The sequence below is a fragment of the Macrotis lagotis genome, chromosome 8, assembly GCF_037893015.1.
Source record: "Macrotis lagotis isolate mMagLag1 chromosome 8, bilby.v1.9.chrom.fasta, whole genome shotgun sequence".
Taxonomy (NCBI): domain Eukaryota; kingdom Metazoa; phylum Chordata; class Mammalia; order Peramelemorphia; family Peramelidae; genus Macrotis; species Macrotis lagotis.
Genome location: NC_133665.1, coordinates 18,070,590 through 18,084,802, shown reverse-complemented (window position 1 = coordinate 18,084,802; position 14,213 = coordinate 18,070,590). Strand labels below are relative to the sequence as shown.

The following is a 14,213-nucleotide window of genomic DNA, read 5'->3' as shown; positions in this document are numbered from 1 at the left end:
TGAAGCTGAATGGAATTAAAGTCAAGAACTGTTTAATTTAACTTTATATGTTCTTCTTGAGTCTAGCTTGGTGATTTTCTGCGTAGAAATAAAGCTGTAAGAGACATAAAAGAAATAAGTGAGAAATAGATAATTATTAACACTTTCTCAATGGAAGGCAACATGGTGTAAAGGAAAAAATGGTAGCAGGAGACTTGATTGTGTCTCTAACTAGTTGTGTGACGTTGGGCAAGTCTAAGTATGCTCTGTCTCAGTTTCCTATTTTTGTAAGATGATATTAGTGATAATGATCTCTTGAGTCCCTTTCAAGCTCAGGTAATCATAAATCACCTTAAAATTATAAGAGCAAATTTAGAGACAGGTGTTAATTGCCTGTCTCTGTATAGTGAATTGTGCCCCCTTGTGTTAAGAAAATCAAAATTACCATCTGCTGCTTTTCTGCTGTTTACTTCAGATCTAAGCATTTCTTGTTGTTTTTTATATTTTTCTTACATATCATTATATTTATTATATATTATATTACATTATATCACATTACATTATATCATATATAATATTATATTACAGTATATTACATTACACATCATTCCATAACATGACACATCATTCCATAACATGCCACATCACACCACAACATGCCACATCATGTCATAACATGTTCTATAATGCCACAACGTGCCATATCATACCATTCCATATCATACCACAGCATTCCATGCCATGCCATAACATGCTACATCACAACACAACATATTATATCACACCACAACATGCTATGCCTTGGCATGACATGTCGTGTCGTGCCATGCCATGTGTTGCATCATATCACGTGCCACATCATGCCATAACATGCTACACCATGTCATAACATGTTCTATAATGCCACAACGTGCCATATCATGCCATTCCATATCATACCACAGCATTCCATGCCATGCCATAACATGCTACATCACAACACAACATATTATATCACACCACAACATGCTATGCCTTGGCATGACATGTCGTATCGTGCCATGCCATGTGTTGCATCATATCACGTGCCACATCATGCCATAACATGCTACACCATGTCATAACATGTTCTATAATGCCACAACGTGCCATATCATGCCATTCCATATCATACCACAGCATTCCATGCCATGCCATAACATGCTACATCACAACACAACATATTATATCACACCACAACATGCTATGCCTTGTCATGACATGTCGTATCGTGCCATGCCATGTGTTGCATCACGTGCCACATCATGCCATAACATGCTACACCATGACATGACATGATATGCCATGCCACAACACGATATCATGTCATGGAATGCCATGCCATACCACTTCACGCCATAACATGTCACAGCATGCCACAACATTCCATTTCACGACATCATACCATAACATGCTGTGCCATAACATGCTATGCCATGGCACGAGACATCATGACATAACATGCTATGTTGTGCCATTTAGATGCCACATCATGCCACAACATGTTGTCATGAAACAACATTCCATGTCATGCCACATCATGCCATGACATTCTACATAACATGTAGCACCATCCCATAATATGGTATGCCATGGCACATGCTGCATCATGCCATGACATGCTACACCATGCCATAGCACACTACATCACACCAGAACACACTGTATCATGCCATATCGCACCATAACACGCTATGTCATGTCATAGCATGCTATCCCATGCCACATGCTACATCATGCCATAATTTTGTCATGCCACAACATCCCATATCATGACATCACATGCTACATCATGTCATAACATGCTCAGTGCCATGACATGCAATGTCATGTAATAACATATTATGTCGTGCCACATCATGGGACAACATGCTATGGCATGCCGTATCAGGTTATATCATGCCATAGGATGTTATCTTGAGATAACGTGCTATGTCATGCAACACCATGCCGTATCATGGCATAACATGTTACATCATGCAGTGATGCATCACATCACCCCATAACATGCTACATAATTTCGGGCATGCCATAACATGTCACATCGTGTCATAACATGTAATGTCATGGCATGACACGTCACATCATATCACAACACGCTATGACATGCCACGATGCTAGATAATGCCATATGATTACATGCCACATCGTGTCACATAATGTCATAACATGTGATGCCATGCAATAACATGTCACATCATGGCACAACATGTTTTGTCGTGCCATAGTGTGTTACATCATGCCGCATTATTTCATACCATGCCACATCATACCATAACATGTTATATCATGCCATGGCCTGCCATACCATGTGATAACATGCCATATCATGTAAAATCCTGTTGTGTCATGCTATATCGTGCCACATCATGCTATAGCATGTCACATCATGTTATATCATGTCAAATCGTGTCATATGCCATATCATGTTATGTCAGGCAACATCATGTTATATCATGTCACATCTAAAATGTACAGAGAACTGAGTCAGATTTTCAAAAAAACCAAGCCATTCCTCAATTGACAAATGGTCAAAGGATATGCAAAGGCTATTTACAGATGAGGAGATCAAAGCAATCCATAGTCATGAAAAAAATTGCTCTAAATCATTACTTATTAGAGAAATGCAAATTAAAGCATCTCAGAAGTACCACCTCTCATCTCTCAGACTGGCCAGTGTGACCAGAATGGAAAATGATCATTGTTGCAAGGGATGTGGGAAATCTGGGATGCTATTACATTGTTGGTGGAGCTGTGAACTCATCCACCTTTCTGGACAGCAATTTGGGATTATGCCCAAAGGGTAACAAAAATGTGCATACCCTTTGATCCAGTAATACTACTACTGGATCTATACCCTGAAGAAATTATGAAAAAGGGTAAAAACATCACTTCTACAAAAATGTTCATTAGCAGTTCTGTTTGTGGTGGCAAAAAAATGTAAATTGAGGCAATTTCCATCAATTGGAGAATGGCTAAACAAATTGTGGCATATGTATGTCATGGAACCCTGTTGTTCTGTGAGAAACCTGGAGGGATGGGAATTCAGGGAAGCCTGGAAGGATTTGCATGAACTGATACTGAGTGAGATGAGCAGAACCAGAAAAACACTGTACACCCTAACAGCAACATGGGGGTGATGAGCAACCTTGATGGACTTGATCATTCCATTAGTGCACAGTCAGGGACAATTTTGGGTTATCTGTGATGGAGAATACTATTTGTATCCAGAGGAAGAATTGTGGAGTTTAAACAAAGACCAAAGACCTTTAACTTAGGGAACAAAAAACCTTTTATCTTATTATTTGCTATCTCTTATACTTTATTTTTGTTCCTTAAGGATATGAGTTCTTTCTCATCACATTCAACTGAGATCAATGCATACCATGGAAACAATGTAAAGACTAACTGATTGCCTTCTCTGGGGTTGGAGGGAGGGAAGTAAGATTAGGGGGAATATTGTAAAACTCAGAATAAATAAAATCTTAAAAAAAAAAAAGGTTGGGGGCGGCTAGGTGGTGCAGTGAATAGATCACCAGCCCTGGGGTTAGGAGTACCTGAGTTCAAATGTGACCCTGGACACTTAATAATTACCTATCTGTGTGGCCTTGGGCAAGCCACTTAACCCCACTGCCTTACAAAAAAACAAAGTCTAACATCAGCCATGAAATCGATCATTTATTTATTTAGTTAGTTTTTAAAAATATAACTTTTATTTGTTTTCCAATTATATACAATAGTTGTTTCTACCCATCCTTTTTTGTAATGTTTTGAATTTTACAGTTTTCCCCAGCCTCACTTCCTTCCCCCAGCCCCCCACAGAAGATAGTCTGATAATCTTTACATTGTTTCCATACCATACATTGATCAAAATTTAATGTGTTGAGAGAAAAATCTTATCCTTGAGGAAAAAATAAAACAGAAGTGATAGCAAAATTTCATAGTATAAGACAACCTTTTTTTTTAATTGAAGTTAATAGTCTTTGGTCTTTGTTTAAACTCCAGAATAATTTCTTTGGATACAGATGGCATTCTTCATTGAAGATGCCTTAAAATTGTCTCTGATTATTGCACTGATGAATTGAGCATGTCCACTGAGTTTGATCATTAGCCCCATGTTGCTATTATGGTGAACAAAAAAATGATTATTTAATTGTATGTTTTATTATTTATTTTGAAAATTATAATTCTAGAATCTTTACTTTTTTTAGATATTTACTTTAAAGCCATTTCTAAGTTTCTTTGGATAAAATCCATCTTCCTTCCCCTTTCTGTTCTACAAACTCCCTCTCTTTTTTCCTTTTCAGGCCCCATGATTAGCATATGTAGTAGGCATCTTTTTTGATAACAGAATGAGGACATTCATGAGATTAAAGGATAAAAGTGAATTAAAAATATTTTGTCAAGGATAGATAATTTTTACTTGGAAGAACAAGTGGAATAAAGATATTATCCCTAGGGTTCGTGCATTTGTCATCAGGATAACACTTATAATATTTTTTACAGCTTGTCATTCATATTATTGTGCTTGTGTGAAAAATTTCTGTTATAGTAATTAGCAATTGTCGTTTTAAAAAGAACACTCTCTCTGGAGAAGCAGTTTGGAAAGAGATAAAATGTTTCACTGAGAATATAATTTCCTAGTACTGTTAAAATATTCATATAGTATCTTTCTTTTTCTAAAGTTGTGCCAAACCTTTGGAACATTGATGGAGAAGTTACAGTCCCTGAGCAAAAGCCTGTAGAAGTCAGTGAGGAACTAGCAAGCTCCTATGAAAGAAAGCTCATAGAGGTAAGAATGTTGGAGGTCTGAGAGTCTCCAGTACAAATGTACTTATGGTAAGAAGTATCTCAGCTTGTTAAAAATGTGGTTTTCAAAAATGTGATTTTAAAAGGGCTTCCTGTTTGAGGTGTCAATCCTTGTTCTTGGGAGGAACTCTGAAGGAAAGAATTGACTTGAGAAATAATGCACAGTAATAATTGAAAGATTAACAAGACTTCCTAGTTTTGAACAAGACTAAAAACTTTAAATAACTCTTTTATGACAGTGAACAAGTCTCTTCATTCACACTTCTGACCCTTCTTTTTTTTAAACTTAATTTTTATTCTGAACTTAAGCATTGAATTAAGTGAACATTTATTTTTATATATATGTAAAATAGAACAGGAGAAGCTTGTACAGGAAATTTTGAATCTCCATTGCAAGAACTTGTATTTCTTTTATAGTTTTTCCTTTTTTAAATTTTACTCCCTCCAATTCTATATTGTGAAAATTTTCACATTCATTTTTACAAACTTTTAGCTTTCAAATTTTTCTCCCTAACAATTTTAACAATTACGTTATGATCTGATTCAGAGTTAATTAGTTCTTTATCTGGATATGGATAACATTTTCCTTTATTTGTCCTTTATTTATCATTGTGTTGCTGAGAAGACCTGGGCCATTCATAGTTGATCATCATACCATGTCTCAGATACTGTAATATGTTGTTTTCTTTCTTCTACTCATTTCATTTGCATCAGTTCATACAATTCTTTCCAGGTTTTTTTCTAAAATCTTCCCGTTCATCATTTTTAATTGCATAAACAGTAGTACAATATATTCATTTATGACAGCTCATTCAGTCATTCCCAATTGATGGGCATCCCCTCAGTTTCTAATATTTTTGCACATATATGATTTCTTTGGTATACAGACCTAGTAGTGGAATTGCTGGATCATAGAGTATGCACAATTTGGCTACCCTTTGGGCATAGTTTCAAATTGCTGTCCAGAATGGTTGGATCAGTTCACAACTCCTCTAACAATTGCATTTCTTTTTGAGAGCTATCTTGTTTGTCTGTGATACCTTCATTTTTTTAATCTTTGATCAGTAAGAAAAATACATACCTCCTTTCTTGAGATGTTGTAGGGAATAAGTAATGAAGAAGGTTCAGTTTGTAGCCCTGAAAGAATTCTTAAGTGTAAAGAACTTCCAAGAATTACCATAATTTGATTGGATTTTTTTCCTTAAATCTGTGTGACATGGAAGGTCTGAGAGAAGGTGTCTCTTGGTGTTAGTTACTGGTTCCCATGGGAAACTTAAAACTTTTTTTCCAATATAGTCATCAACTTTTTTTTTTTAGGTTTTTGCAAGGCAAATGGGGTTAAGTGGCTTGCCCAAGGCCACACAACTAGGCAACTATTAAGTGTCTGAGACCAGATTTGAACCCAGGTACTCCTGACTCCAAGGCCGGTGCTTTATCCACTATGCCACCTAGCTGCCCCCTAGTCATCACCTTTTTGCTGAGGCTCTGCCAACCTGGTGATCATTGATAGGTGACACCTCTAGTAGAAGTAACTCTGGTTGACTAGGAAGTGAGCCAAGAAAGATTCATAAGAGAATCTTAATATTTTCCTACAAAGTTACTTATGAAATGGCATTTACTAACCCAAATCGTTATTTTTCATCGTTTTTATTTATAAAGAAAAAGTTTAGTCAGTGATATTTCATATGTGAATAATATTGCCATTTCATTAACCCAGAACTTTTTTTGCTGAAAACTTTATATTAACAGCTTTCTTAGAATATTTTCTAGTAACTTTTTTATTGCTATTTTGTATAGTTTTATTAATAGGTTGATTGAAACAACAAGCTGTTTAAGTGATGCCAATTATTGATTAAATTCTGTAAGTATGAGAAAAAGCAAAAGATTGGAAATATTTTATTTTAAATTATGTTGTCCCTAAAATAACCTTAAACATTTAAATTATTTGTATATGATAAATCCAAATCTGAGTGAAAAATCTCTGCTCTAAGTATTTGAATTTAAATACACTTAAACTTTTATGAATTTAAGCTCAGTCTTTGGAATTCATTTCCCTAAACCCAGAAGCACACCACATCCTCTTTTCCCCCATGGCAAGGGAAGGTGAGGGATTTAGAGAAAAAGCAAAGCCATGACCATCTTTGATGGACTGGTGCTAAGTATTGTTGTTTTGCTAACAAGCAACATTGAAAATTTGTGGAAAAAGATCCAAAGTCTTGAAGATTATATATAATAATACACTTTGACTAGTCAGTTTACTAATCAAAAGAAAGGATACTTTGGTTGGTTAGCCTTGTTAAATGGCTGCCTTTTTTTGCACAAAAACCAAGAAACATGGGAGAAAAGCCAGAAGAAAGAAATGAAGATGGAGAGAACAACAAAAAGAGGGTAAAAAAGTGACAGAGATTAGAAGTTATGGAAGCAGTTATTAGAAGCAATGTTGGGGAGAGCTGAGAATTGAGTTTCTGGTAATCATAGAACAAATGATAGAAGCTAGCCCAGCTTTTCTGTTAACCTATTATTCACTCATTAATCACACCAGAAGACACATAATCCTGAACTTCTGTTGTTTTTTATTTGGTGTTTAGGGGTTTGCAGGCATCCAGACCTCCTGTACCTTTGTCTTACTTGGTAGACCATTAGATCAGCTGAATCCATCCAAGTACTGATTGACTCTAAGGTGACAACCCTTGACTTACACTTCTTAGGAGTATTTGATAGGCAGATATCATATGGTACAGAGAGCATTGATGTTGGAGTCAAGAGGTTTGGGTTCTTCTGTCCCAACCCAACCACTTCTATCATTATAATCTTGAGCAAGGCCTTTAATTCCTTAGAGCCTCTTTACACTCATCTGCTATAGGGGAATAATGATATTATGAAGCTTGTATGAGATATCATGTATTTATAGTACTTTGTAACCCTAAGGCCTTTAATAAATAATTATTTCATTTTTCTTCACTTTTATGCATTTTAAAAGAAGTCTATGTTAGCCTAAATTAATATTTAATTTGCAAAACTGTGTGGTCATAATTTTCCACTAGGTGATTCTGTCTTTGTGAAGCTTGCCTATTGTCACTACCCCCATACCAGAACGATAGCATTCATTCTTCAGCTTGGCACCCCATTTATGTAAGATGCATTACGTTTAGGTTATTTCTCCTAAGATATTATTCTTTTTGTATATTTACTAAAATTGTTATTTAAAAAGCAATGAAGTCAACATCATGGCTTAGAAATATTTACATAAGTGGGCCAATAAATAGAAAAATAATACAGTTTCGCAGTTATACTGAGGTTTACTAGTCTTTAGATATGATTTTATATGATCCATGATATAACTTTCCAGTACAAGTGAAAGGAACTATCTATTTTCTCTCCAACATATATATGTTTTCATATCTGTATTTGCTTGTATATGCATTAGTAGACAGGCAAAATGTATTTGAATTGTAGTATTTTTTCAGATACTTATATGGTGGTGTGTGGGAAAAAATGCTCTGAGAGTAGAGTTGGTAATCAAATAGTGAACATGCTAGATCAATAACCCATAGACTTTAGATCACAGTTATATATTAGGAATTCCCTCACTTCTGGCATTTCCCCTTTCCTGCTTGAGATTCCCTTTTAACTTTGATAGGAAACATGGTTTTAGTTTGTACAGGATTATGCCCCATGATGAATGCTGGTTTGTGTAGGAATATCAGTGCTGTTAAAGGCCTCATTTTTGGTAATATGTCTGGACTAGGATTCTGAATTTCTTCAGAAAGAATAGATGAATGCCCTCAGAGAGACATTTGGAAAATGATCTAATTATCTTTTTTTGGGATATAGATAAAAATACCTTATAATTATAGTGGATGGGCTTCAGCTTTTCAGGCTTACACTATTTTAGGTCCTTTTTATAATTGCTTTTCTTACTGAGGGAAAAAGTGGCTTCTATCAAAGCTCTTTCTTTCATCCTTGGAAGAATTACTTTGTCATGATAGAGAAGGGATTATCATATAGAACATAAGAATCATTCTTTCCTCAGGGTCAGGCTTGGCTCTTGAGGTGACTTTGGGGAATGCATAAAATGGTTAAATGTAGGAAATTAGGTAACTGAATTGAACTCAGGTCAGTCGCATATAATATATTTGGCATTAGAGAAAAATTGTGATAAATTTTTGCTGCTAATCAAATAGGATACCCTCTCAAAAGAATGAAGGGTCAGAAGCAGAGTACTTGGGATAGCAGAATATAAGAAAATCAGAGGATGGTGTTAATAAATGGATTCAATTAATGATTACTTATTAAATGCTTACTATTGTCTTCCAGGCTCCAAGAATTTAAAGGGAAAGCCAAAACAGTTTCTGCCTTCAAGGAGTTTACATTCTAATAGGAGAGATAATACATATAAACCAGAATATAAGAAAAATACAGTGTAGATAGAAGGCAACTTTAGAAGAATTGGCAGTAGTAGCATCAAAACAGGGAGGACAGGAGAGGCCTCCTGGAGAAGGTGAACCATGAACTGAACCTTAATGACAGCCTAGGATTCTGAGAGTCTTAAGACATTGGAAGAGATAGTATTCTAGGAAGGGGGAACTTCCAGGGTAAAGATATATAGATGGTGTATTATGTGTTAGGAACTGCAAGCACTCCAGAATGGCTTATCAGAGAATGTGTAGAGGGAAGCAGTATGAAGGAAGATTGAAAAGATAGGAAGGGACCACCAGAGTGTGAAGAGTTTTAATACCAGTCAGAACACTAAGTGATGAGAGACTGCCCTAGAGTGGTGACTGTGTTGAGTGACATAAGGAGATGTGTATAAGAAAAGCTGTAGAGAAAACCATGTGGATTTCTCCTAAAGCAGGGACATCTTCCTTTTTGTATTTACTCCCTGAGTCATAGAGTTTTGGAAGAATCTTCATAGATCACCTAATTCAGCCCCTTCTAGAATCAAGATTCTCCTCTACACCATTCCTGAGTAGTGTATCTACTCTGTTCAGTCAAGTTTTGTATCTCTTTTTTCAAGCTGTTAATTCTCTTTTCATAACTTTCTTCTCTAATTCTTATGTCTTGTCCTCTTTTTTTCTTTATCACTGTCATTTGCTTTTTAAAAATCATTTTTTAGCTTAAAAAAGAAACAAAATAGGGGCAGCTAGGTGGCACAGGAGGGCAACTAGGTAGCACAGGGGGCAACTAGGTGGCACAGGGGATAGAGCACTGACCTTAGAGTCAGGAGTACCTCAAATACTTAATAATTACCTAACTGTGTGACCTTGGACAAGCCACTTAACCCCATTTGCCTTGCGGGGAAAAAAAAACCTAAAAAAAAGAAACAAAATAAACTTTGCAGTAACTCTGTGAGGAATTTTTGTTGAACTTGTGTACCAACTGAGAGTTTTCTTTGGGGCTTTGCCTATAGATTTTTTTTTAGTCATTTTCTTCTATGTTTCTTCTTTAAAGCTTCCCTGTCACACAATAACTTTTTATGGTTGGATTCTTTTTTATTGTTCATTCTTCCAACTTCTTGTCTTTGAATTTTTATTAATTATAGGCTCTGTGTACTTCTGTGATAAAGGTGGGAGTGTGGAGAAATATTTGTCCCTTATCATCTGTCCTTTTGCATCCCACTTCTGCTTTCTTTCACAGCTTAGGTTGGAAAGCCTACAAGCTTTCAATGCTTTTAGAGTAATGTGAACACTTTGGGGGAAGGGGAAGGGGAAGGTTCTTGGCCTCCTCCCTGATTTGAGCTCTGCAAGTTCATTGCCTGGGTTTCAGTTTGTCAACTTGTTCCTGCTTAGGAGATTAATTTCAGTTCGTTATTGAATACTGGACTCGGCCATTAGTAACCCACTGGGAGACTGGGCAAATTCAGAGGGACCAAACCTCAGGTTTTCCTTTGGTTATAAGTTCCTGTATTGAACTGGAGGCTAGACTTGAGTTTCTGCTTGCTCCTAGCATCAGAGCCCCATAGATAGATATTGCCTCTTGACCGCATTCTTTGCAGATTATACACTTAAGGTTCTTGCATCCCACCATTCCTCCCTATTCTGAATCTGTGACCTGGAACTGTGTAACAGGTAACAGAGCCACCAAATAACACCCCTTCCTGCACTCAGCTCCTGTAACAGAATCTTCCAGGATAGTTTTCTTCTCTAGTGATTCTTGCTCTTTCTCAGCTCTTTTCAAATCTGTGTGTTTTGGAATGTGTTGCATGCTCTGGGACAGACCCTGTCCCCCTTGTCCACAAACTTCTCTTTCTCTCTAAACTTCTCGCAGTTAGAAAAATGACTCTGTGATTTTCTTGAATTCCCAATCAGAATTCAGTTCTGGGCATTTTCTAGATTTTTTTGTAGAGGAGGTTTAGTGGGGAGCTACTGCTCCCTCTTACTCCTCCATTTTGATGCTACTTCTTCCTGTCCTGCCACTTATTGAAGACTTCTAGTATTGGGGAAACTCACCACCTCCTGAGAGAGTTCATTTCACTTTTGAGATAGCTGTCTTTGGAAGTTCTTCCTTCAATTGATAAAAATGTTTTTCTGAAGTTCTGCTATTTCTTCTAGTTTTATTCACTGGACTTATGAAAGATAAGTGTTATCACTTTATCATGCCCCTCCTCTCTCATCTCTTCTTTCAGGCTATACTACCTCAATTTTTTCAATGGAAAGTATAAAATAAAAATGAAGATGCTAAATGCTTCTTCTCTCCCACATTTTCCTTTGGAGACTCCTAAATTCTGAGTTAGCTTTGTCATTAGCCTCATCTTTTATGTTTATATCCCTGGAAAAAATACTGCCCGGGCAAAATCCATTTGGTTTCAAGTATGAATGGTATGATTCTGTCTGGTGGAAGAACCTCTGTTTTCTTGGTGTTAATTTTTATGCCAAAATCTGCACAAACAATAGAGAAATGATCCATACTTTGTTGCATCTCAGCACAATCATTTGCTAACAAAAAGTCATGCAACAACTCTCCCTTGACTTTTAGTCTTGGCTTATAGTCTTTTCAAAGTAAATAATTAACTATCAGTGTAGTAGCTGACTTTAATGCCATTTTCATCTTCATTGAAGACATCTGACAACAATATCATGCTAAAAACAAGGGAGCAAACATATAGCCCTACTCCACTCCATTGATGACTAGGAAATTGTGAGACTATCCTCTATAATTCGAAGAAGCATGCTGATGTAGAGCTGTCATATAGTGGAATTGTCATATAGTAGGTGATTCATAAATATTAGCTATTATTATAATTTCTTTCTAACAATATTATATAATTTTACAGTTTATCCCTAGCTGTAGCATTATTTTTGTCTAATTCATTATTAAATTTATTATTTATTATAAAACATTAAATAAGTTTGTGATTTCCTAGTCCTAGTTAGTGACTTTAGGTAATCTATGATGTTCTTTGTTCTAATTCAGAAAATGTGCTTATTTAAGAATGTGTATTCACTGACATTTTCTTATTTTTTATTTTTTAATTGTTTTAAGATTTTATTTATTTTGAGTTTTACAATTTCTCCCCATTCTTGCTTCCCTCCCTGCCACCCCCCAACACACAGAAGGCATGGTGTTAGTCTTTACATTGTTTCCATGGTATACATTGATCTCAGTTGAATGTGATGAGAGAGAAATCATATCCTTAAGGAAGAGAAATAAAGTATGAGATAGCAAAATTACATAATAGATAATGGGTTTTTTTTTTTCTAATTTGAAGGTCTTTGTTCAAAGTCCACATACAGATGGTATTCTCCATTGCAGATAGCCCAAAATTGTCCCTGGTTTTTGCACTGATGGAATGAGCAAGTTCATCAAGGTTGATCATCACCCCCATGTTGCTGTTAGGGTGTACAATGTTTTTCTGGTTTTACTCATCTCACTCAGCATCCGTTCATGCAAATCACTCCAGGCTTTCCTGAATTCCCATCCTTCCTGGTTTCTGATAGAACAATAGTGTTCCATGGCATACATATACCTCAGTTTGTTAGGCCATTCCTCAATTGTAGGACATTCACTTAACTTCTAATTCTTTGCCACCACAAATAGGACTACTATGAATATTTTTGTACAAGTGATGTTTTTACCCTTTTTCATAATCTCTTCAGGGTATAGACCTAATAATGGTATTGCTGGATCAAAGGGTATGCACATTTTTGTTGCCCTTTGGGCATAATCCCAAATTGGTCTTCAGAAACCTTGGATGAGTTCACAGCTCCACCAACAATGTATGTGTCCCAGATTTCCCACATCCCTTTCTTTTCTTTTCTTTTTTTTTCAAGGCAATGGGGTTAAGTGGCTTGCCCAAGGTCACACAACTAGGTAATTGTTACGTGTCTGAGGCCAGATTTGAACTCATGTCCTCCTGACTCCAGGGCCAGTGCTCTATCCACTGCTCCACCTAGCTGCCCTGATCCTGCATCCCTTTCAGCATTGATCATTGTCCTTTCTGGTCATATTGGCCAGTCTGAGAGTGTGAGGTGGTATCTAAGAGATGCTGTAATTTGCATTTCTCTAATAGTCACTGATGTTTTCAGCAGAGGTTGAGTTTGGAGCTTTCTTTAAAAAATTTGAGGCTTTCTTTGGCCTAAAGTTATTCAATTTCTAAAATGTTACATATAGCAGAATTTCAAACTTTGGATAATGTTGCTGAGATTGAAGTTTCATTTATTCCAGTGTAAATTTAATAAATTAATAATATCATTTTATTATTAAATTCCTTTTAAATTGTTATGTCAAAAGAATAAATTGACTATGTTCATCCATTTTGGTGGTATGTTTGGCTTTTTTTTTTTAAAAGGATTGAGTTCTCTTCTCCTTAATTCTCAACCCTTAAGTTGTTTTATGAGAAACTGCACATGAAGATTACTTGTCAGGTAAATTATCTGATAATGTCCATATCTAAAACGGGAAAAAAGTCAACAATGAAAGAAAAGTAGTCCTGTGATCCTGATACTACCCTTTAAGAGCAGATGCATCCTACTATCTATCTATCTATCTATCTATCTATCTATATGATTTTGATTAATGTCACCTGGTTTTAGAGTATCTGAATTGCAATTAGAGCTTTATTTTCCTCCAATGTACCTTCAAATCCCTTTTCAAATGTATATTAGAATTATGGGACTGTGTTTCTACATGAAGATTTTCTGAGAGAAGACAATTAAATCTTCAATTTCAATTTTTCCCATTGACTTGAGAACTTTCTTTTGCCAACTTTTCCATGTCTTCCTTGGTTTTGTTGTTTGAAAAACAATTCTTTGTAACTTCCTCTGTGACTGATTTGTCTCCATCAGTTTTCTTGCTTTCAGTGGCTTGTGGTGATGAAGGTAAAAGTTGACTCAAGATCCGGTGAGGCAAAAGGCTGAATATACTCCATTTCCTCAGGCCTACTAGCTATGACTCACACCTTCCATTTC

General features: G+C 36.0%; 1 protein-coding gene across 8 annotated transcripts in view; it reads left to right on the top strand.

Moving 5' to 3' along the window:
* Nucleotides 1–14,213, top strand: part of SNX29 (sorting nexin 29) — a 718,720-nt gene that overhangs the window by 294,394 nt on the left and 410,113 nt on the right. For 6 of the 8 annotated variants that reach the window (XM_074196446.1, XM_074196453.1, XM_074196450.1 and 3 more), the window contains one exon: nucleotides 4,683–4,789. The exons of 1 other annotated variant lie outside the window; for it this stretch is intronic. In XM_074196446.1, coding sequence (XP_074052547.1) covers nucleotides 4,683–4,789 — 107 coding nt within the window. Of the gene's footprint in view, nucleotides 1–4,682; nucleotides 4,790–7,394 lie in introns of all 8 variants that reach the window. One more of the 8 variants, XM_074196451.1, reaches the window with a different exon arrangement.